This window comes from Maniola hyperantus, chromosome 23 (genome assembly GCF_902806685.2).
Source record: "Maniola hyperantus chromosome 23, iAphHyp1.2, whole genome shotgun sequence".
Taxonomy (NCBI): Eukaryota; Metazoa; Arthropoda; class Insecta; order Lepidoptera; family Nymphalidae; genus Maniola; species Maniola hyperantus.
In genome coordinates, this window is record NC_048558.1 from 5,495,401 (window position 1) to 5,518,272 (window position 22,872).

The window sequence follows — 22,872 nt, forward strand, 5'->3', positions numbered from 1 at the left end:
CTATTGTTGCACCGTCTTTTGTTAGTCGTGCTACACTTGATAACATATTCGTGTACTGTTCTTTAGTTTCTAGTCTACTAGGTTCTTTTTCTTGGAAGGCGTCGAATTCGGTTTATCATGTTAGCAGTTTAATGGGTGCTGAATGATTGATGGTTATTCTTGTTATTTTTGCCCGATTGCTACAAATGTTATAACAATGGACTTGGAATAGCTAGATCAACTTCTAAATATGCCTACTCACAACCTTAAATGGGAAGCTGGAAGAAATCTCTGTTTAGAGATGGGCATTTCCAATGTAACTCAATTTATTATTACTTTGTAACTAAGTACAATTTTGGTACATGAAAAAAAAATCAACCCATCACCGGCCCAGAGCACAGGTCCCCTCTCAGAATGAGAAGAGTTAGGCCATAGTCCGCCACGCTAGCCTATTGCGAATTGGCAGACTTCACACACCTTTGAAATCATTATAGAGAACTCTGGCATGCAGGTTTCCTGACAAAGTTTTTCCTTCACCATTAAAGCAAGTGATATTTGTTTGCTTAAGACGTATATCTCCGAAAAGTTAGAGGTGCGTGCCCAGGATCGAACCCCGACCTACCGGCAGTCGGCAAGTCGACAGACGTCTAAACCACCCCGATTGCCATCTCGACCTGTTGCGTGCTTATACACTGCGGTTTATTGAGTCTAACGTTTAAAAATCTCGGAATCTCGTGTATGATAAAAATTTAAATTTCTAAAGTTTTCTACATTTGCATGTCGGAAATTTTCAGAAATATATATGACCTAGTCACAAAAGGCAAAATTTCACGTGTAACGAAAGTAGTTTTAACTTTTAAGAGAGCTCTGTACCTACGTACATAGCTTGTTATTTTTAATAATGTAGCTTGCACACTTGATTTATATAGTACAAAAGCATATAAAATAATTAAATTTACTTCTACGTGATAACAGAAAAATGTAGGTACATTTTTTTTAAATATCTAAATGACAGATTAGTTCGCAATATTAGCTTGCAAACAAGTAGGTACTATTATTATAAATGCGAAAGTGTGTCTGTCTGTATGCTTTTCACGGCCCATCTATTTATTTCACAGACTTTGGTGAAAGTTGATTTTGGACAACGTGAGCTTACATCCCGGGGACAGACGTAGGGTACTTTTAGATTTTTTTAAATCCTTAATAAGTGCATCATCTAGTGTCTAGGACTAAGTGCGAGCGCGTGCCAAACCTTCGTTATTTTATAAAAGCTGAAAGTTTCTCTACATATTGTCCCCAACACTGGGAGGAACGTTTGTTTGGATGTTTGTTTGGATTATGGTGGCTTTGGGAGATAAAAGGTAATAAAGGTGTAAAAAAATCTTTCTTCAGAATAGTATTAGAAATTACGTCATGCATTGCCAGACAGTATCATGGCAACTCCCTGCCGGACACCTTTAAAGTTTTAACAACCATTGCCCGCTGAGTGACTCTGAGCTTTCTTATGAGGCCTATAGTTAGCGACCATATCTCGGATCCATATCATGTCATCACTGGCAACACGCACTGTTCGAAGACTTTGGTCTTCAAGCACTGAGGATTTTAGGACAAGAAGACATCTAGAAGCTTCCTTAACGCTGCCCAGCCGTCTAACTCTAGTGTAACATAAACATACATATACAAGTCAATTATGTATGACAGTTCGGCATTCGTCCAAGTTGTATGCATAAGCTATTACCATGTTACACGATTGTCGAGACAAGATCATGAGATTATCTCTTGATGTATTGTGTGTGAAACTGACTAGAACATTTTATTTATATTGCCATATCGGGCACATAGTATAAACTTAGAATAAAGTTGGTAAAGACAGCCCACCGAACCTGTTTGAAAACCGTTCATTTCTTAAATCTGTCAAACTCTTTTCACGTTCAGGAGATACAGTCATTTTTTTTTAATTTTCATGTTGCTGAAGCACACACTTAAATTACACACGAGTAATTTAATTTTACCTAGTTTTAATTTTTTTTTAATTTGTAACATTTGTGAGCTGAATAAACTTTTGTTTATTTATTTATTTATTTAAGTATTATAGGTGGTTTTATCGCTGAACTACTTATAATTACAACTAATAGCACATGAGTAGATGTCTATATCTATACTCGTGTGCTAATAGGTTCTAGCACAAAATATATAATAGGTTCTAGTAACAACTACACGAAATGTATTTGTGGTACTTGCGAGGGTGATATTTCTTTTCTCCGGTAGTTTACTGCATTCTGCCCATAATAAAAATTGAAGCTTATGATATAAGCATTCAATTCATGGGCAAGTGGAAGTTATTGGATATGCCAGCCAACTTGACCCATAATTCTTTATTCGTTATATGAAGTTTATCTGGAGGTTGTGAAAGATCCAGTATTCTAATTAATTTTAGCGTTTAAACTACCGTGAGTGATTTCCATTATAAATACTATCTGTCCCGGCTTTACTCACGTGTGTAGTCGACGTTAGCCCGACTAGTTTCGAACCCATACGGGGTCCTTTTTCAAGGGAGTCCGTCCGCGCACGCGCCGCGGTTTTGACTGCGGGACTAACGTCGGGAGTCGGGCTAACGTCGACTACACACGTGAGTAAAGCCGGGACAGATAGTATTTCTAATTAATTATTTAAATTTAGCTTACCAAGTTCAGATCCACAAACGCGCGGTATGATTTCCAAGATGGCGGAGCAGGAGGCGTCTTCAAAGCAGAGCTGCCTCGCGAGGAGGCAGTTCAGGATCGCCATCGTCCCTTTTATACCCGGCCCTGGAAAAAGGGAGAACTTGCTTTAATACAAATTATAACCAAATATTTATGAAGCTTAGAGTCACTCAGCGAGCGATGGAGAGAGCTATGCTGAAGTGGCAATGGGTAGGGCACATAGTTATAAAAACCGATAGACATTGTGGTCCCAAGTGCTGAAATGGCAACCGCACCGAATTAGCGCGGGGGCTGTGCGGGTGTGCGGGACGTTTCTTCCCCAATTGCCATCTCAACCTGTCATGTACTATTGATGCTAGGTAGCCTTAATTTTTAAAGCTTATTTTTCTTTGATTTCACACCACTCATAGCATTTTGACATATCGTCGATTTAGGATCAAACCGAAAGTTCCCTCCTCACTCCAGTTTACTTTGTTGTGGGGTTAAAAGTAATAAATACGAAACTTTGTCATCATAAATATAGAATGGGTGTTTGGAATGCATGGCCGCGCTATTAATTCTCAATCAACAGTCAATCAAGCTACAGTGGCGATCGATGTTAACTGGCCAGAGGACAAACTTTTTTACATTATTTTCATACCTACAAAGATCATAAAAAAAATTGTGTTTAATTTCTTTGTCTACAGTATACCTATACTAATATTATAAAGAGGTAATGTTTGTGGGCGTTCCAATTGCAATGACATTACAAGACGTTATTTATATTAAAAAAATATACACTAAAACAGAACATAAATAGAAATAGGTACTTAGACATTGAAATTATGAATATACCTAATAATAAATTTTGACATAAGTACTATAAATAAATCAACACTAATAAAAACTAAATATTGACTACTTGAATTGACATTAAAATAAAATATTATATAATAAGAATAATATTATAGACTGATTAATATTGTAATACCTGCTTTATCTTTAACTATTCTTGTGTTAACTATAGTCATATTTTGTCATGAATTGTAACACATAAAAATGCTTGTACCTAATGAACTATAAAAAATTAATGTAACTTTTGAATTATCGATTGGAAATAAAGGCTTTATTTATTTATTTATTTATTTATTTATTTAATGTTTGTGAGTTTAGATGTAGGGGTAACCTCCGAAAATAATTTCGTTCTGAAAATTCGTTCATTGATGGATGCTACTTTATCGCCGAGTGAGGCTTTAAATTATACCACGCGGACGAAGTCACGCGCAAAAGCACTAGCTTTTACCTACTGGATATTTTTAATTCAAGGTTAGCTCTACAGAACTCATCTGATGGTAAGTAACGATGCAGCCTGAACGAAGCGGACTAGCCTATGGTACGCGACAGGTCGAGATGGCGAATAAGGCGGGCGGGCGGGTCATACTTCGTAAGTAACTCTGAAAGCTCAGAGTCTATTAAAGATTCACTTTTATATAATGAAAACCTATATTACATAGCTCCCTATATAGCATACATACCTATAGGTAGGTATAACAAATATTTAGTGTCACAAAATTTGTTTAATCACTACCCTTATTATAAAAAACCGGCCAAGTGCGAGTCAGGCTCGCGCAATGAGGGTTCCGTACTACAGTCGTATTTTTTCGACATTTTGCACGATAATTCAAAAACTATGATGCATAAAAATAAATAAAAATCTGTTTTAGAATGTACAGGTGAAGACCTTTCATATGATACCCCACTTGATATAGTCACTCACTTCGAAAGTTGAAAATACTAATTATTAGTTCATGACCACAATTTAATTTTTTTTGTGTGATCTAACCCTAAATTCACGGTTTTCAGATTTTTTCCCAAATGTCAGCTATAAGATCTACCTACCTGCCAAATTTCATGATTCTAGGTTAACGGGAAGTACCCTGTAGGTTTCTTGACAGACAGACGGACAGACAGACAGACAGACAGACAACAAAGTGATCCTATAAGGGTTCCGTTTTTCCTTTTGAGGTACGGAACCCTAAAAATGCGAAAGTTTGTTTGTTTGTTGGTTTGTTAGTTTGTCCTTCAATCACGTCGCAATGGAGCAACGGATTTTTTGCATGGTTATAATATTAGAGTGACATAGGCTACTTTTTGTCCCGGAAAATGTAACAGTTCCCTCGGGATTTTTAAGAAACTAAATCCACGCGAACGTAGTCGCGGGCATTAGCTAGTATTTGATAATTTAAATACCTTCATAATTAATTCGATTTCAATAAATTAACATTATTAAAAGTCAAAATAATGTAACAAAACAACAAAATATTCGCAACAATATACAAAACATTTACATTCAAATGAGGCATTACATATTCGTGAAAATTATTAATGACAATTCATGCACGTTCGTTCGAAATTAAATTAATTAATAAAGCGTTTCAAAAACATTATCCTAATAGAGAGAGAGCCAGCGTGTGCTAGACCTTCGTTATTTTATAAAAGCTGATACTAGCTCTACACGCTCGCCTTCACTCGGCGAGCGTGTAGAGCCAGTGTGAAAGTTTCTCTGCGTATTGTCCCCGATACTGGGAGGAACGTTTGTTTAGATGTTTGTTTGGATCATGGTGGCTTTGGGAGATAACAGGTAATAAAGGTGTGAAAAATCTTACGTCATGCCACAAAGTTATGACAGACTCCTTTAAACTTTTAAACTTCAAGGGTGCCTGGCAAGGGGTCGCAATGATACTAAGACATGTCTGGTAACGAATGACGTGATTTCTAATACTATTTCGAAGAACAAAAAAAATTAGACTTTGTACTTTAACATACTTAATTTTTTTACATTTTTAAATAGTAATTGAGTATAAACGTTAAAAAATTGAACATTATACAGTAGTTAATTTAGTCTTTTTATCATGCTTATTCATTTTATAATATAACGTATACCGTATTTAGCCATAAATAAGAGTGTGTTAGAACTTATAGAATGTGTAGAATATAAGAAAATAGTAATTAAGTATAAACGTTAAAAAAATTGTAACATTATATTATACCTAGTGATTAATTTAGTTTTTTTAACATATTTATTCATTTTACAATAGAACGTTTACCTACTGTTTACTTTTTAACCATACCTACAGACATACTGTATGGAATCTTTACTTAAATTGTTATCCCCTTTGTAACTCTGATATCTTTACGGAATTTGCATGCAGTGTTTACTTTTAAATGATTTTTAACATAGTTGTGCATGATAGAAAAACCTATGTATTTATTATAGTTAGTAAGTTTTATGTTAAAATCGCTAGTAAACCATTCAATAAAAAAAATGAAAAAAATAAAAAATAAACACTTTAATACCTGTTCTCTCCCAAAGCCATAGATAGAAACAGACATCCAAACAAACGTTTCTCCCAGTGTTGGGGTCAATACGCAGAGAATCTTTTAGCTTTTATAATATATCGAAGGTTGGCACGCGCTGGCTCTTGGTCCATAATAAATCAAATTGATCTGTAAACAAGCGCTATTCCATTATTCATGAGCCAGCCCGCGGCCTTTTGTACCGATACTACCGAGCTTTGTAACAACATACTATGTTACGCTATGTTAACATGTATAGGTAGCTAGGTATCACTTTAGTACGCGACAGGTCGAGATGGCAATCGTGGAGGGAATGCCCCGCACACCCGCACAGCCCCTGCGCTAACCCGATACAGGGGAGCGCGGGTGACGTGCGTGTATGCGGGGCGTCCCTCCCCCCCCCCCCCTCCCCCCGCCTCATACCCCGATTACCATCCCAACCTGTCGCGGACCTTAGATATATTATGGACCTTAGCTTACCAGGACGGAAGCCATCCACCAGACCTACCCTGACCAGAATAAGTCAGTTTATTATAGACGAGCTTATGCCCGCGACTTCGTACGCGTGGACTAGATACATTTTAAACCCCTATTTTACCCTCCTAGGGGTTGGATTTAAAAAAATCCTTTCATAGCAGATGTCTACGTCATAATAGCTATGTACATATCACATTTGACATGCGGATAGCTATTTTTCCAGCAGTTTGAGCTGTGCGTTGACAGATCAGTCAGTCAGTCAGTCAACTTTTCCTTTTTTATTTTTAGATTCACGAACTGACCAAATTTAACAACTCAGTTTTAATTGAAATAGCATAGACCATCTATTTAAATTTTAAATAAACCAGCTGTATTTGGAACTCTGTATTTCCTCCAATGGGCAAACAGAAAGCAGTTATCTAGAGTATATACAGCTGGCGCACACTAAAGATTCCAAATCTTACTAAAAAACGTCAATTTATCAGCAGTAAAACTATGACAGCCTAGTGGTCTAACTAAGGCGTCGCGTGGGCCTTCTAGTCAGCACAGGATCCAAGGTTCGATCCAGCGCAGGCAACCCTTTCCTTTCAGTAAAACTTTTCGGATCAGTAAAAGTTAACGTCCGCGTCGCCCTCTTAGTCAGTTCCTAGAAATTTCGATCGCAGCGCACGCAACTTTTCGGAGTTATATGTGTTTTACTTTTAACACTTAAGAAATTAAACTGTATGCTGTATGTGTATGTGTGTGTGCTGTTAACTGTTAACAGTTAAGAAGTTTTTCTTCGTGAGGAATCGTGAGGAAGAGGAGTTCTCCATAATGTTCTCGAAGGTGTATGTAGTCTACCCATACACACTTAGCCAGATGATGATGATACGTATGTGTATTCTCCAAGAGACATGATACTGGTGGCAACTTGAATAAGATTCGTTTAGCTCTTTTTGCGATATGCGCTGTCAAATAGACAGACAGTGGCTTTTTTTACAGTAACTCTACCAGTGACCCTTGGTTTTTTTGGTTGGATTAGTTTATTATAATATTACATAAAGACAATGTAGGAATTTAATACGATTTATTTGTAGTAAGACAGTCGTGTCTCATGTGTGCGGAGATCCAACTCAGTAGAATATTCAAAAGCCGAACCGTGCATTCATTCGCGGATCGATACGAATCTCAGCTATTTTGAAAGCAAAGATATTTTCACCGGGCGGCCTCAATTATACTTATACAGCCATAGAGTTGTCGTATTCCTAGAGGCGGTGATGCTATACAAGATAGACTCAACATAACTGATACACGAGGGGACTAGTGAATTTCGTGTTTTTTTTTTAATCTTTTACTAACAGGCTTTTACATTTATGTATGTCAGCCTTATCGTACTTTATCTTATTCTACAATTCTATTTATATATACAATTCTAACTTATCCTACAATATACAATATAACCTATCCTATCACACAAATTTCACAACAATGTTACTTAGGTACTCTGATTGCAAGCTCCATCAGAATTCGGATTAGCTAATAAACTATTAAAGACACCAACTTGTAATCTGTGAATTTTGTGATGTAACCAAAAAATTACAGTTTCAAATTTTTCCCCTTACTTATGGTGGAAGTCATTGCTACCTGCCGAGTTTCATGTTTCTAGGTCTTCAAGAAGTACCATTTAGGTTTTGATTCCCTTAGTCTTGACTAGGGGAATCAAGACCTATAGGGAAGACAAGAAAGACTAGACATGACAGAAAGATATACAACGAAGTAATCCAATAAGGGTTCCGTTTTCCTTTCGAGGTACGGAAATAAAAAATGTGAGGGCGCTTTTTACTGCCTGATGTATGATGTTGTCACCTCTATGTAGCCCATAACTCAATGTAAAAAGCCTTTATACAGGCTGTTTCAACTCTGCGCTACATTAATTTGCTTTTAGTGGTTACGGATTTAGTTTTTGATATTTTACGCTGAGCGTATTTAAAGTTACAGGAATTGCCACGTTCTATGAATATTTATATTGGGCTACTAGAATAGATGAGTGGTAATGGATTTATTATCATTTCGTTAATTCCTTCTTTAAAAGCACAGAAATAAGAGTAGGCTTTTTATCTCTGATGAGAGCCTTACCTTGCTCAGCTCTTTACCAAAATCTATACTAATATTATAAACGCGAAAGTATGTCTGTCTGCTAGCTTTTCACGGCTCAACCGTTCAACCGATTTTGACGAAATTTGGTACAAAAATAGTTTGCATCCCGGGGCAGGACATAGGCTACTTTTTATCTCGGAAAATTGAGGAGTTCTCATTGGATTTTTAAAAACCTAAATCCACGCGGACGAAGTCGCGGGTATCATGTAGATGGCTGGATTCTACTTTCTATGGCTATCAGTTTTCAGTTTTATATCCATTGAAGCCGAGCGAAGTGGAGATGTTTAGTTAGGATACCAACCAAATTATTGATAAATGATTCAATTTTTTATCACATCATCTATCAACAACCATTTTTTAACCGACTTTGAAAAGGTAGGCTATGTATTCCATCCTTTATGTATGGCTATTTATCCTCTGCAAACTAACTTGGAAGAGGGATGGCAGTTGTATAAACCTATACCTTTTATCGTTTTTCACACGGCATCGTACCGGGATACTAATGCTTGGCTTTGGAGCTGATGGTAACTAGCCACGGCCATGGCCTCCCGCCAGACCTGGAATTCGATTACGATAATTACGATAAATGTCAGCTCCCAAGTGGCTCCCCGGTTGGGGTCCCAATGTGCTAGAATGGCGACCTCGCACCGGAAGCGTTGGAAGACCCCCCACTAGGTGGACGGACGACATCAGACGAGTCGCAGGGAGCCGCTGGATCCAGGCTGCGCAAGACCGTGGCGTGTGGAAGTCCCTACAAGAGACCTATGTCCAGCAGTGGACGTGTATTGGTTGATGATGATGATGATGATGATGATGAAATATTAGCTACAGTGATTCTACCGTACTCTGTAGAATCCAGAATCCGTCTAACCGAGATTATAATAATTGTGGTTTAAGAAATCCAGTAAGAGGGATTTAACTTTCTATGGAAATAAATTCGTAGACGAATTCGTCTTATTGAAATATCTGATAGGTATCATAACTACTACTCCTTTCAGTGGTGATTGACTAACCAGCAGATATAATTTTATTGGGTAACTATAGTATTCGACAGATCGAGATGGCAATCGAGGTATGATATGCACCCGCACGTACTGTACGGGTCATATATAATATACTAATAGGTACGGGTATTGTACGGCTGTACGGGTGTGCGGGGCGTCCCATGGGTGTCCCCACCCCCATTGCCATCTCTACCTGTCGCGTACTATACATAGTTAATCAATCTAAATAATTACAGCATCTGCTAATTACCCAATAGCCGCATACTTTTAGGTGCCTCGGTCCCTGCCCAGCTCTGCATGACCAACGAAAACTTATGAGAAACCAAAATGTCCTCAGGGATTGCTATTGTTAAAAGCGAATTTTTACAAACAATGCCCCTAGGACTTGCCCTATTTTCTTTCCCGAAAATAAGACTAAAATTAGGTGACACTGCTCTTTTCTTATGCTCAACATCTCGAATTTTAATTATTTTAAGAAAATTAATTTATGGTCTTGTTTATGGTGCATACATTTTGAGAAAGAACTTGCCATATTTGCTGTGTCAACTGTCATGTCAATAGTACCATTTTTGACATGACAGTTAGCACAGAGCAAACATGGCGAGTCCTTCCTCAAAAAGTATGCATTATATTATTTAGCTATCAAAAGCAAGAAATGAGTTTTCCAGATTTGGACAACTACACCTGACGATTACGATTAGTTGAGACTTCATCAAAACTATCATAGTGATAAAAAATACTGTAATAAAACAAAATTAAAAATACACAATATAATAAGGAACATCTTAACAAAACGCATAGTCTAGTCTCCCTCGTCACCACCTTCCTCCTCTTCGTCAAATTCTCCTTCTTCCTCAGCTGTAGCTTCTTGATACTGCTGATATTCTGATACCAGGTCATTCATGTTGCTCTCTGCTTCAGTAAACTCCATTTCATCCATCCCTTCACCAGTATACCAATGCAAGAATGCCTTACGTCGGAACATAGCCGTAAACTGCTCCGAAATTCGCTTGAACAGCTCCTGAATAGCTGTAGAGTTCCCAATGAATGTTGCAGACATTTTCAAGCCACGAGGAGGGATGTCACATACCGCTGTCTTCACATTATTTGGAATCCATTCAACGAAATATGAAGAGTTTTTATTCTGGATGTTCATCATTTGCTCATCGACTTCCTTCATGGACATACGGCCTCGGAATACTGCAGCTACAGTCAAGTAACGACCGTGACGAGGATCGCAAGCTGCCATCATGTTCTTTGCATCAAACATCTGCTGTGTCAACTCTGGCACTGTCAGAGCTCTGTACTGCTGACTGCCACGAGACGTCAACGGAGCAAAACCAGGGATAAAGAAGTGGAGACGTGGGAATGGAACCATATTCACAGCAAGCTTTCGCAGATCGGCATTCAGTTGACCAGGGAATCTTAGGCAGGTGGTAACACCAGACATCGTAGCCGATACCAGATGGTTCAGATCTCCATACGTTGGTGTGGTAAGTTTTAGTGTTCGAAAACAAATATCGTATAAAGCTTCATTGTCAATACAGTAAGATTCATCCGTGTTTTCTACCAGCTGGTGCACAGAGAGTGTGGCATTATATGGCTCGACGACAGTATCAGATACTTTAGGGGAAGGAACAACGCTAAATGTATTCATGATTCGATCAGGGTACTCTTCTCTAATCTTTGAAATCAGAAGTGTTCCTAAGCCCGCCCCAGTACCACCACCAAGTGAGTGGGTTAACTGGAAGCCTTGAAGACAGTCGCAACCTTCCGCTTCTTTCCTCACAACATCAAGGACAGAGTCTACTAATTCTGCTCCTTCAGTATAATGTCCTTTCGCCCAATTATTGCCAGCACCTGATTGGCCGAAGACAAAGTTATCTGGACGGAAAATCTGGCCGAAAGGTCCAGACCGGACTGAGTCCATAGTACCTGGTTCGAGATCCACCAGAATGGCTCGCGGTACATATTTGCCTCCAGTTGCTTCGTTATAATATACGTTTATACGCTCCAACTGAAGGTCGGAGTCACCGTGGTATGTGCCAGTTGGATCGATGCCATGCTCGTCCGATATGACCTCCCAGAACTGGAAATGAAAGATTTATGTTACTGCATTGTTATACAATAGCATCTGCTCACTCCCTGTATAGTTTTTAGGGTTCCGTACCCGACGCGATGGGCACCGACGAAATCCTATTACTAAGCCTCCACCGTCCGTCTGTCTGTCTGCGGGCTGTATCTCATGAATCGTGATAGATAGAGAGTTTAAATGTTCACAGATTGTGTATTTCTATTGCTGCTTTAACAACAAATAATAAAAAACCAAGTCGGCGAATTTCAAAATGGCCGCCATGCAGTTTAAAAAAAATTTAAGAGTACATAGTGTTTATATCTTGTGCGATGGTACGGAATCCTTCGTGTGCGAACCAGACTCGTACTTGACCCGTTTTTTATTAGTTGTTAAAGTAGTTTCCTCCTACAAAATCAATTTCTAGTACTAGTGACATTTGTGTTACCAAGGTTTTGTGGCAGTTCAAATTGTAGCAATGTCACTTGATGAATAATTGATGAATTCGTTTAAATGTGAAGTTATTGATGACTTGAACGTTATTACTTATCAGACGAGTTCAATTTAGGTCACTAGAAAAGTAGACCATTGAAAATTTATTCGAAAATTATAAAACGTTGGTGCTTCAAATATATTAATCGTATATATTATGATATCAAACGAGTCGCAGGTCGCTGGATTCAGGCGGCGTTTGACCATGCTGTGTGAAAATCCCTACAAGAGATTTATATCCAGCAGTGGACGTCTATCGATTGATGATGATGATTATATTGTGTAGAAAGGTTTGTTTCAGGCGGTCAGTAAAAATCCGGTATTTTTAAATATAATATCATCATTATCATCTTGCGCCGCCTGAATCCAGTGGCTCCCTGCGACTCGTCAGATGTCGTCCGTCCACCTAGTGGAGGGCCTTCGAACGCTGCGTTTTCCGGTGCGAGGTCGCCATTCCAGCACCTTGAGACCCCAACGTCTATCGGTTTTACGAACTATGTGCCCTGCCCATTGCCACTTCAGCTTCGCAACCCGTTGAGCTGTGTCTGTTACTCTAGTTCTCCTACGGATCTCCTCATTTCTGATTTGATCACGTAGAGAAACTCCAAGCATAGCTCTCTCCATCGCTCGCTGAGTGACTCTGAGCTTTCTTATGAGGCCCATAGTTAGCGACCATGTTTCGGATCCATACGTCATCATTGGCAACACGAGCTGTTCAAAGACTTTGGTCTTCAAGCACTGAGGAATTTTGGACAAGGTGATATCTCGAAGCTTCCTGAACGCTGCCTTGCTACACAATTCTGTAAAAATGGTAAAACCATCGATGTAAAAAATTACCTTTGCTCCAATTTGATTTCCGCACTGGCCAGCTTGTATATGCACGATTTCTCTCATCTTACTTAGGTATTTTAAATAATATTATTTCCTTAAATAAAACCCTTTTTCACCAGTTTTTCACCGACCGGAATATTTTCACGACCAACTAGACGGATCGACTTGAAACAAATGCGAACTTTCAAAATACGTTCTATTTTTTATTTTTTATTTCGAACATATTTTTTGAAATCATTAATAACTGAGGTTTTATAGTATTGATTGGAACTCTTTTCAGTACAAACTTTTTACAGGTTTTCGTTCGCCAAAGTTATGTTTACATTGGCGGAGTAGCGAATGGTGGTGATGTAACGCTCTTTATTAAGACAATCCCATACCAATAAAATACAGCATTTTTATTTCGTAGGTATAGTACGCGACAGCTCGGGATGGCAATCGGGGAGGGAACGCCCCGCACAGCCCCCGCGCTATCCCGGTGCAGACGAGCGCGGGTGAGGTGCGGGTGTGCGGGGCGTCCCCCCGCCTCATACCCCGATCTATCGCGGACACGCGGATAGGTACAGTACGCGAGATAGCGGGTTCGTAGAGGTTGTCTCTGTCGTTGAGACCGACAAAACGTCACATAGGTATAAGTGACAGAGACAACGCTCTACAAAGCCGAAATCTCATTTTAAAGGTCGGTGTAGTACAATATTTCTTGCCGGCTACTGTACCTACTACATGATACCCGCGACTTCGTCCGCGTGGATTTAAAGTTTCTGAAAATCCCGAGGGAACTGTTTGGTTTTCCGGGACAAAAAGTAGCCTTTGCCCGTTCCTGGCCCACGGGGCTGCAAGCCATCTCTGTACCTTTCAGTTAAATGTGCCGTGTAAATATGGTAAACAGACTTGGTCTTTTTCATTTATTTAATAATATGGTTATGGATTTCAGCACACAAAATGCGATGTTGTCAAGGGGTAGATTTCTCTTACATCGAGAGTCGTCATCAATACGAAGTGACCGCTTCAAAGAAATGCGGCGCAGCTAGATGCGTGTGCAGCTTTCAAATATGAACCCTATTTTGTAAGAAATAAGATGCAGTGCTGGTTTGATAAAAGGTGACTCGAAACACATTAGTTAATTGATCTGATAGGTTTCAGTCGGCATTCGCTATCCACACGTGCGACGTGATATGGCTTTCATCAAATTAAGGAGCGTACTCACTTGCGTTAGTCAGAGTGTGCGTTTCGGATTAAATTCTGACAGCGTAAGTTAATAAGCGTAGTGTGGGGTGACCTTCAGCCTGCTTCAGCCATAAAAGTATTAACCCTGAGTTAACACATAGGCTACTTTTTAGGGTTCCGTACCTCAAAAGAAAAAAAAAACCCTTATAGGATCACTTTACACACGATAGGTACCTACTTATAAGTTCAGTACACTTTAGCACTTAGGTACTATTTTAATATTATTCTGTGACTAGATCTGCCCCCCAATTGTGTAAGAATAACCATTTCATGGCTATCGCAATCGTCAATACATTCTGCCCTTTGATTGGTTGATTCGCTTTTTACATTTTTTCACAGCCAATCAAAGGGCAGAATTCTTGACGATTGCGATAGCCATGAAATGGTTATTCTTACACAATTGGGGGGTTGATCTGTAGGATTTTTCGGTTCTGACGACCATAAAATAAAAAAACCGGCCAAGTGCGAGTTAGACTCGTGCGAATTGTATTTTATCGTCATTTTGGACGATAAATCAAAAACTATTATGCCTAGAAATAAATAAAAATCTGTTTTAGAATGTACAAGTAAAGTCCTTTCATATGATTATATGAAAGGACTTTACTTGTACATTATATTCATTTATTATGACTTAGTATATAAATCTACTAATATATAGTACAGTAATCTTACTTTGAAAGTTGAAAATCGCAATATTTGTTCATGAACATAATTTAATTCTTTTCTTGCGATGTAACTACAAATTCACAGTTTTCAGATTTTTCCCTTAATGTCTGATATAAGACCTACCTACCTGCCGAATTTCATGATTCTACGACAACGAGAAGTACCCTCTAGGTTTCTTGACAGACAGACATAGTGAACTAAACTAAAGTACTTTTGAATCGTCAAATTCATCTACCACTGGTTCGGAATGCCTTTCCTACCGAGAAGAACCAGCTCTTAAACTCGGCAATTGCTCCTATAATAAACATTTCCTGTTCATCCGCTGCCATTGCAATTTGCTAATGGTTTGTTAAAATAATATTATCTTTCATAAGTAGTTTCTTGCCGGCTCTTTTCAGTAGAATTAATTTACCGAACTAACCATAGATGAGTTTTTTAGGGTTCCGTGCCCAAGGGTAAAACGGGACCCTATTACTAAGACTCAGCTGTCCGTCCGTCTGTCTGTCCGTCTGCCACCAGGCTGTATCTCATGAACCGTGGTAGTCAGACAGTTAAAATTAAGTGCGCGACAGGTCGAGATGACAATCGGAATGGGTACAACCCGCACGCTCACGTAGCCCCCGCGCTAACCCGTTGTGGGCGAGCACGGGTTACGTGCGGGTGTGCGGGGCGTCCCCCCGCCTCATACCCCGATTGCCATCATGACCTGTCGCGTAATACGTAATCTATGTATGGAAAGCACTGGAAAGCGGGCTGGGGAAACTTCTGTTAACAAGTTCGTATCGTATGAATAAATTTAATAAAAAATATATTAATTTGATTTCGAAAACAAAAAATTGAAACGTAATGAACAGATTCACAAACTTTTTTTTTTTTTTTAATATTAGCCATGTTAAAATGACTAATATTCCCCTTTCCTCTCCAACTAAGCGTCAGGCTTGTGCTAGGAGTAGGTACGACAATTTATAGTGCAACGGGCGGGGTTTGAACCATTGACCTTTCGGTTTTCAGTCCACTCCTTTACCGGTTGAGCTATTGAGGCTATTACTATTCTCTAAACATAATATTACGTAACAGTTTATCGCGAGTTTATCAAACTTAAATTAGCATATTGAAATAAACAACATTTTGAACGTTGGATTTCAGCTAAAAGGCTTGTAAAGTTATTAAAAGTTACACAGATAAAAGGGGAAAGGGTCCGTCCGACTCATTCGTATAATTCATTATATCCGACCCGTAGGACGGGAAAGCGACATACGTAAACTTTCATTTTCAAGCAAAAGTACAGGCCCAATGGGTCTTAAAAATGTAAAGCAGCGTCATCGATGTGGGTTTGAATTGTATTTTCGTTGTAATGTACTACAAACGACGGTATTACAAATTTCTCAGTGTGTGTTAAATTACAATATTTTCTTGCATGTTATGCTAGAGCTAGAGATGTCTAGAAATTTAGCATGCAGATAGCAGAATTCAGCCCCTAAGGGGGTAAAATAGGGGGTTGAACTTTATGTAGTCCACGCGGACGAAGTCAAAAGCAAAAGCTAGTTGCATAATAAAGAGAGTTCTCCTTGTGCACTCCTAGCCGTATTGCTTTATGTATTCGACTCAACCTAGGGGTGGAAAGATTTCTCATAGGTATGAGAAAGATGCACATAGTTTCACATATGTGCTAGAAAGGGATGAATGTTTGTTTAGAATATCATTTACACATCAGATGGCTTATCTTTGCACGGGCCCCGTTGACTTTGAAGTCGTTAAAATTGCCCGTTCTAGTAATTGGGGAACGGTATGGAGCTGATAGAACAAACAAAAATAACAAACAAAATAAAAATATTTTTTATTCAATTAAACTTTTACAAGTACTTTTGAATCGTCAAAGGCCAGCACTGGAAAGCCTTTCCTACCAAGAAGAACCAGCAAGAAACTCGGCGGTTGCTCTTTTCAAAGATTTGATATAAGTAGAATATTGTAATAAAAAAAAAAATTTACAGTTACGTGGCCTGAAGAGGCACGAAATAGAAAATTGTGGAAGGATCGGAGGGAGGCCTTTGCCCAGACGTGGGACAGCACAGGCTGATTTAGATTTAGATTTAGATTAGAATATTGTGCCATAAAAGTAATTGCAGTCCCGCGTATTGCTGGAACAAGCTGCAGGTCAAATCCACGCTCTTTTATCATTTACATAATCTTCGATTATTATGTAATATGCTTTATTACCCTACTTCCCCGCTAAACATCGCTTAATATTTAAGAACTACTTTATTGTAAGTGAAGATATAACATTTAAATGGAAAAGCTGTTTATCGGATAAGTATAGCATGCGCAAATCAAGTAGATCAATCTGAACTTTCAACATTGCGGTTTGAGCAGGTCAGATGTTTAAGTCCATACAAACCTAAACACTTCCATTCTGAAGGGAGACTCGTGCTCAGTAGTGGGCTGGCAATGAGTTGATTTTTATGATAATGATGATAAAGTAACTTTATTCTGTAGTACTGCTTGGAGCAATTAACATTGGAGCAGTGTCAGCAATCAAACATGTTTGCTCCACATTTAAGTAAGAATTTAAGTAATTTTCCGGTTGTAACAACTTCATATAATTCTTGAATAACAAAGTTAAGCTTATGATTTCGCATGTTTAATCCATCAACTTGTTACATTCATTCGTATGGAAATCATTTACTTAAGTAAATTGCTTAAAAAGGTAAACTAACTTGTAGTTTAAAATAATATTGTAGTCTAAAATTGTTAAATAATATATTATTGTATACAGTGTGAGAGTGTGTGCCAGGTTGCAACAGCCCATGTCAATCGATTGCACTGGATAAGCAATGTTGACCCAAGTCGGTAACTGGATGGTTGACCAAATTTTGGTGGTCAGTCCTTGTTTTATACTTTGCGTTGGCCTTACCGCCATGATGGATTTTGTTCTGTGTTGCAATTCACAGCGTAAATTCTTGTTTTTGTACCGGCAAACAAACCCATTTCAAAAAAATGTTATTTTGAAACGCAATTTTAAGGTATCTTACCTATTTTTTAACCGACTTCAAAAAAGGAGGAGGTTCTCAATTCGTCGGAATCTTTTTCAGTATACTGTACAAGATCTGGCCCCAGGCCCATATATTGATTGAATGAATGAATGAATATTACCAGAATTTTTACATTTGACTTAAAAGGAGTCCTGGCCCCTAAACTAGGAGATCCCGTATCTTAGGGGCCATTCTAGAAATCTCCTTTAAACGTTCTCAAATTAACCCATGTTAACCCAAACGAATGGTTAACAAATATAACCTCAAAAATATTATTACGATGATGGATAACTGTAATTACAGTTTATCATGCACAAAATCTGATAAAACTCGAGCGACTTTGTTTTCCTAATGTTAACATGGCGTGTGGCGTGACGTCAACCGATGGGGATGACTACGGAAAGCTACGCAAGTGGGGGTAAGTCCCATTAGTTCCATAGAACTTGACGTCATCGTACAAAATGAGGCAATACGGTATTTTACACCAAGCGGGAAAAATTCTAAAAATGTATAAACAAGATAGTATTAGCAATAAGCAATCGAATAATGCTAATTTTAGTTTATAAAATTATATATATTATATATATATTATATTTTATATTTTTATAAAGTTCGCTTTTATTATCCGTTCTACAAATGTCCAAAACGCACGATACTTCAGCCGCCATGTTAATTCCAACAGTGACGTCACATGGATTGAAATTGCTAGCTTTTCACGGCTCAACAGTTTAACTGATATAAATATGAAGATACAGAGGCACACGACCCTTGCGTTCCGGAAATTGACAGAGGCAATTTTTTATCCCGGAAAATTAAAGAGGAACTATAAGTACAAGGTTGTCGACTTTACTAAGTTTGATTGTATTATATTAAGTGCGTTTTTTGAAAAAATTAAATATCACCTGCTGTCAGGAAAAACATCGTCAGGAAATTAGCATGCATGAGAGTTCTCCATAATGTTCTCAAAGATGTGTGAAGTCCGTCCAAGTGCACTTGGCCAGCGTGGTAGACTACGGCCAAAGCCGTTCTCTCTCTGAGATGAGACCCGTGCCCTGCAGTGAGCCGGCAATGGGTTAATCATGATCATGTATTATACAGGTTGTAACCAGAACGCTAGCAAAAACTTAGCGTTATTGTTATACTACCTAACACAATTCAATACCAATAACCATTTGCCTTTTTTCTAGTTTTATTGATTTAGTATTTTTCAAACCCCCAATGTATAGAGTGCAAAACTCGGGTCAATGCCCCGCCTACGTCACGGCATTGACTCCCAGTGGCCTACTTAGGCAACGTTCGCTGACATCTAGCGTCAGTCAGATGTTTTATTTGCAAATTGCATTATATCGTGAAATTTTACAAAATGCAGGATTTAAAAAAAATCGCGTTTTTTCAAGTTTGTGGTATCATATCAGTGATCATCAGTACTATCACCTGTCTTCGTTTTTGCCAGTGTTCTGGTTTCACCCTGTATTTACTATAGAATGAGGACAAAAATAAACTCATTTTCTAGCGGCCCGTGCAAGTGATAGTTTTTGCGCTCTTTTGTATATTTTCAGTGACCGCAGACCGCTGCCTCGTGTCACTGTCGAATGCACCGTGAATTCATTATCGTGAAACGAGTAGTAGGGTTGTCACTTGCGATATTTAACAAGATCATCATCATCATCATCATCATGATCTACCCATCGCCGGCTCACTACAGAGCAAGCGTCTCCCTTCAGAGTGAGAAGGGTTTTGGCCATAGTCTGAAAAAAAAAAAAATGAAAAAAAAAAAAAAAAAAATTTAAACATTCTCTGATGGTACCCACACTAGGTAGTCCTGTGTCGTGGGTACCTGCCCCCCAATTGTATAAGAAAAACGTATTCATTGTTATCGTAATTTCTCTGAGTTAAATCTTTGATTGGCTGTGAAAAATGTAAACAGCAAATCGACCAATCAAAGGGCAGAATTTGTTGACGATGACGATAGCGATGAATACGTTTTTCTTACAAAATCAGGGGGCTGATTCGCATTAACAGTACCCGTAGTACAAGATTTTACGTCTTACCAAACCAAACCAAATTCGAGAATCGAAATACTTCCCCGTTACAGTAAACTGGATCTTAAATGCCTTGTTTTAAAGCTCAAGTTTGTCTACACTTCTACAGCCAGCGCTCCAAGCGGAAAAATTGCGAAATTAAAATCAGTGGCATTGAATATTTGACTTCAATTCAAAGCTGTTTAGGTCCATTTTACTGTAACGCGGAAGTATTTCGACTCTCGAATTTGGTTTCGTTTGGTGAGACGTAAAATCTTGTACTACGGGTACTGTAAACAATGTAACTGGAAATTGACGCTCGGTTTACTAGACTAAGTTCACTAAACTAAGGTATCTAAAATATCACGCTAGATTAATTAATTACCATTACTTTTACCACAAACTAAAATGATGATGTTTTCGATGTGATTAGTATGTAAACCTTTGTTTGACTTATCAACAGCCCGATTTAATTCGCTAAACGTTGCAAAGGTTTCAATCAATGTGAATTGTACAGAGACAAACCCCTGACATGTTCAGTTGGAAATAGGTATCTATTCAGTTTGTTGGATCAATTTGTCATTGTGTTCTTGAATAGACATCGTATGTTAATAACATCTGGCGTTGATATCATAGATAGTTCACATTGTATTGACGGCATCGATGTATTAACGGTTATTGATATCCACTGATTTATCTATCTATCAGTTTCATTGTCGCTGATTCTGTTGTTTTTTGCAAAACTAAATTAAGAGTATCCTCTTCTTTTTAATATTGCTAAAAAAGGACAGAACATGAATTTTACATTCAAAGACTCTAAATTTTAGTGCACGATACAAAACAAAAAGTCATGAAGTTTGACGGCTCTAAATTAAACTTAAAACTGTCAAACTATGTCTGTCCTGTTCATATTATATTAATAAGAAGAGGATGCGAATACTCTAAAATTTAGTTGTGCTCAGAATCAGTACCAATGTCTGACTAGCTTTACGGCTCTAGGTTCTAGCTCTTTTGAGCCTTGTCAATTTAATAGAGCTTTAATAAATCAACTTTAAAACAATAACAAAACGATCAAAATCGGTTCTTCCGTTTGGAAGCTACGATGCCACACACTCACACAGATATACCTACACACGTTAAACTTATTACACCTCTCTTTTTGCGTCGGGACTAAAATAATGATGATGTTACATAATATGCATATAAATATCAGTTTGAATAGAATAAGGTAAAAAAGGTAAGGCTTTAGCTTAGAAAATATCATGATTACAGTACAAAAAAAGAACCTGTTTCATGACCAACCTAAAAAGAATAAGGTAAAAAAAATGCCGTGTTAAGCTATACAAAGTCTCCGATAACCATGTCGGAGGATTGCCAGCGAAACATACAAAAAAAATGATGATGATGCTCAACCCATCCCCGGCTCACTACAGAGTACGAGTAACCCTATACACGCTAGTGAGGTCCATGAGGAACATTATGGAGAACTCTCAGGCATGCAGGTTTCCTCACAATGTTTTCCTTCACCGTTAAAGCAAGTGATATAAAACCCATAGCCGGCTCTGTAGTGAGCCGGCTATGGGTTGATCATGATGATGATCACAGAGGAAGGATGGTGTGTTATGCTTATTACCTATATCTTCCAGTTGTAATACCATGTTTTAATAACCTCTGTCATGTTTAGGAATGTAATGCACATTTGTAACATACAAGTTTGAACACATCTACCTACTTTACTCGCCATCTGGAAATCACCATTTTATTTAAATCAAGAACAATAAGTCCGATGTAGATTTCCATTGAGTGAACTCCATCTAATCCACGGATACATCTCAGGATAGTTCACCCTTAGGGTCGGGGCATACTGAATGGATTTTTTTTAAATTTATATGTAGACTAGCGCCTGGCTGTAATCGGATAATCGGATCGCCTTCATCGTTTTTGGGATCTTTTTGGCTTAGGTTTTGGCGCTTTGGGTTCCGATGGTGGCCTGTAGGGGGGTTTGTTGGGTATCTCAATAAAAATAAAAGTAAACTAATTATTATTTGTTCATGAACACATTTTATAGTTGTAATGTCACCACTAATTCACGGTTGTTTGGATTGGTCCTTTACTTGTGCTTTAAGACCTACCTACCTGCCTTTCATAAATACTGGGTCAGCGGGAAGTACCCTATAGGTTATGATTCTCTTAGTATTGACAGACACGACAGACAGACAGACAGAAAACTAAGTGCTCCTATAAGGGTTCCTTTTCCCTTTGAAGTACGGCACCCTAAAAACTTCAAGACCTTTTTCAGGCTAGCCCCGTTAAACTACATGAACACTGTCACAGTCAAAGGCTAACGCTTAACTTGTCAATAAATAAATAAAAAATATGCTTAATCAGTACCACAGTACCCTTATTATAAATGCGAAAGTGTGTATGTTTGTTGGTTTATTGGTTCGTTGGTTTGTCTTTCAACCACGTCGCGACGCTGCAACGGATTGTCGTGATTTTTTGCATGGGTATAGATAAAGATCTGGAGAGTGACATAGGCTACTTTTTATCCCGAAAAATCAAAGAGGTCCACAGGATTTTTGAAAGCCTAAATCCACTCGAACGAAGTCGCGGGCATCAACTAGTACTTAATATAATTATAATCCCCGCAATGTGAACCTCTCCTAAAAACAGTTTCCATGTATTTACATAGCAAATCGGCATTCGGGCCGGGCCAGATGATTGTTCTGTGTTTGTTCGAACTCCGGGGTTGACTGGATTTGCCTGATTTGTTGGATGAGGGGAGGGAAGGGGTGAAACGGGGTAGAATGTAAAGTTACTATTATGAAAACTTCTCGACGAAAGTGACGGTGGAGCTATTAAGTTAGGAGTTCTGTAAAAAGATGTAGTTCTCCCTGT

General features: G+C 38.4%; 2 protein-coding genes across 4 annotated transcripts in view; both read right to left on the reverse strand.

The window, feature by feature from the left end:
- The window catches only part of LOC117993264 (tubulin beta chain), a 146,556-nt gene extending 133,338 nt beyond the window's left edge, over positions 1-13,218 (reverse strand). The window contains exons 1-2 of the mRNA XM_034981019.2: positions 13,038-13,218; positions 10,428-11,726 (exon numbers count right to left, since the gene is read on the reverse strand). Coding sequence (XP_034836910.1) covers positions 10,440-11,726; positions 13,038-13,094 — 1,344 coding nt within the window. The 5' untranslated portion in view covers positions 13,095-13,218 and the 3' untranslated portion in view covers positions 10,428-10,439. The remainder of the gene's footprint in view (positions 1-10,427; positions 11,727-13,037) is intronic.
- The window catches only part of LOC117993235 (uncharacterized), a 190,995-nt gene that overhangs the window by 56,788 nt on the left and 111,335 nt on the right, over positions 1-22,872 (reverse strand). For all 3 annotated transcript variants that reach the window (XM_034980987.2, XM_069506507.1, XM_069506509.1), the window contains exon 2: positions 2,664-2,786. In XM_034980987.2, the coding sequence (XP_034836878.2) occupies positions 2,664-2,766 (103 nt within the window). In that variant the 5' untranslated portion in view covers positions 2,767-2,786. The remainder of the gene's footprint in view (positions 1-2,663; positions 2,787-22,872) is intronic.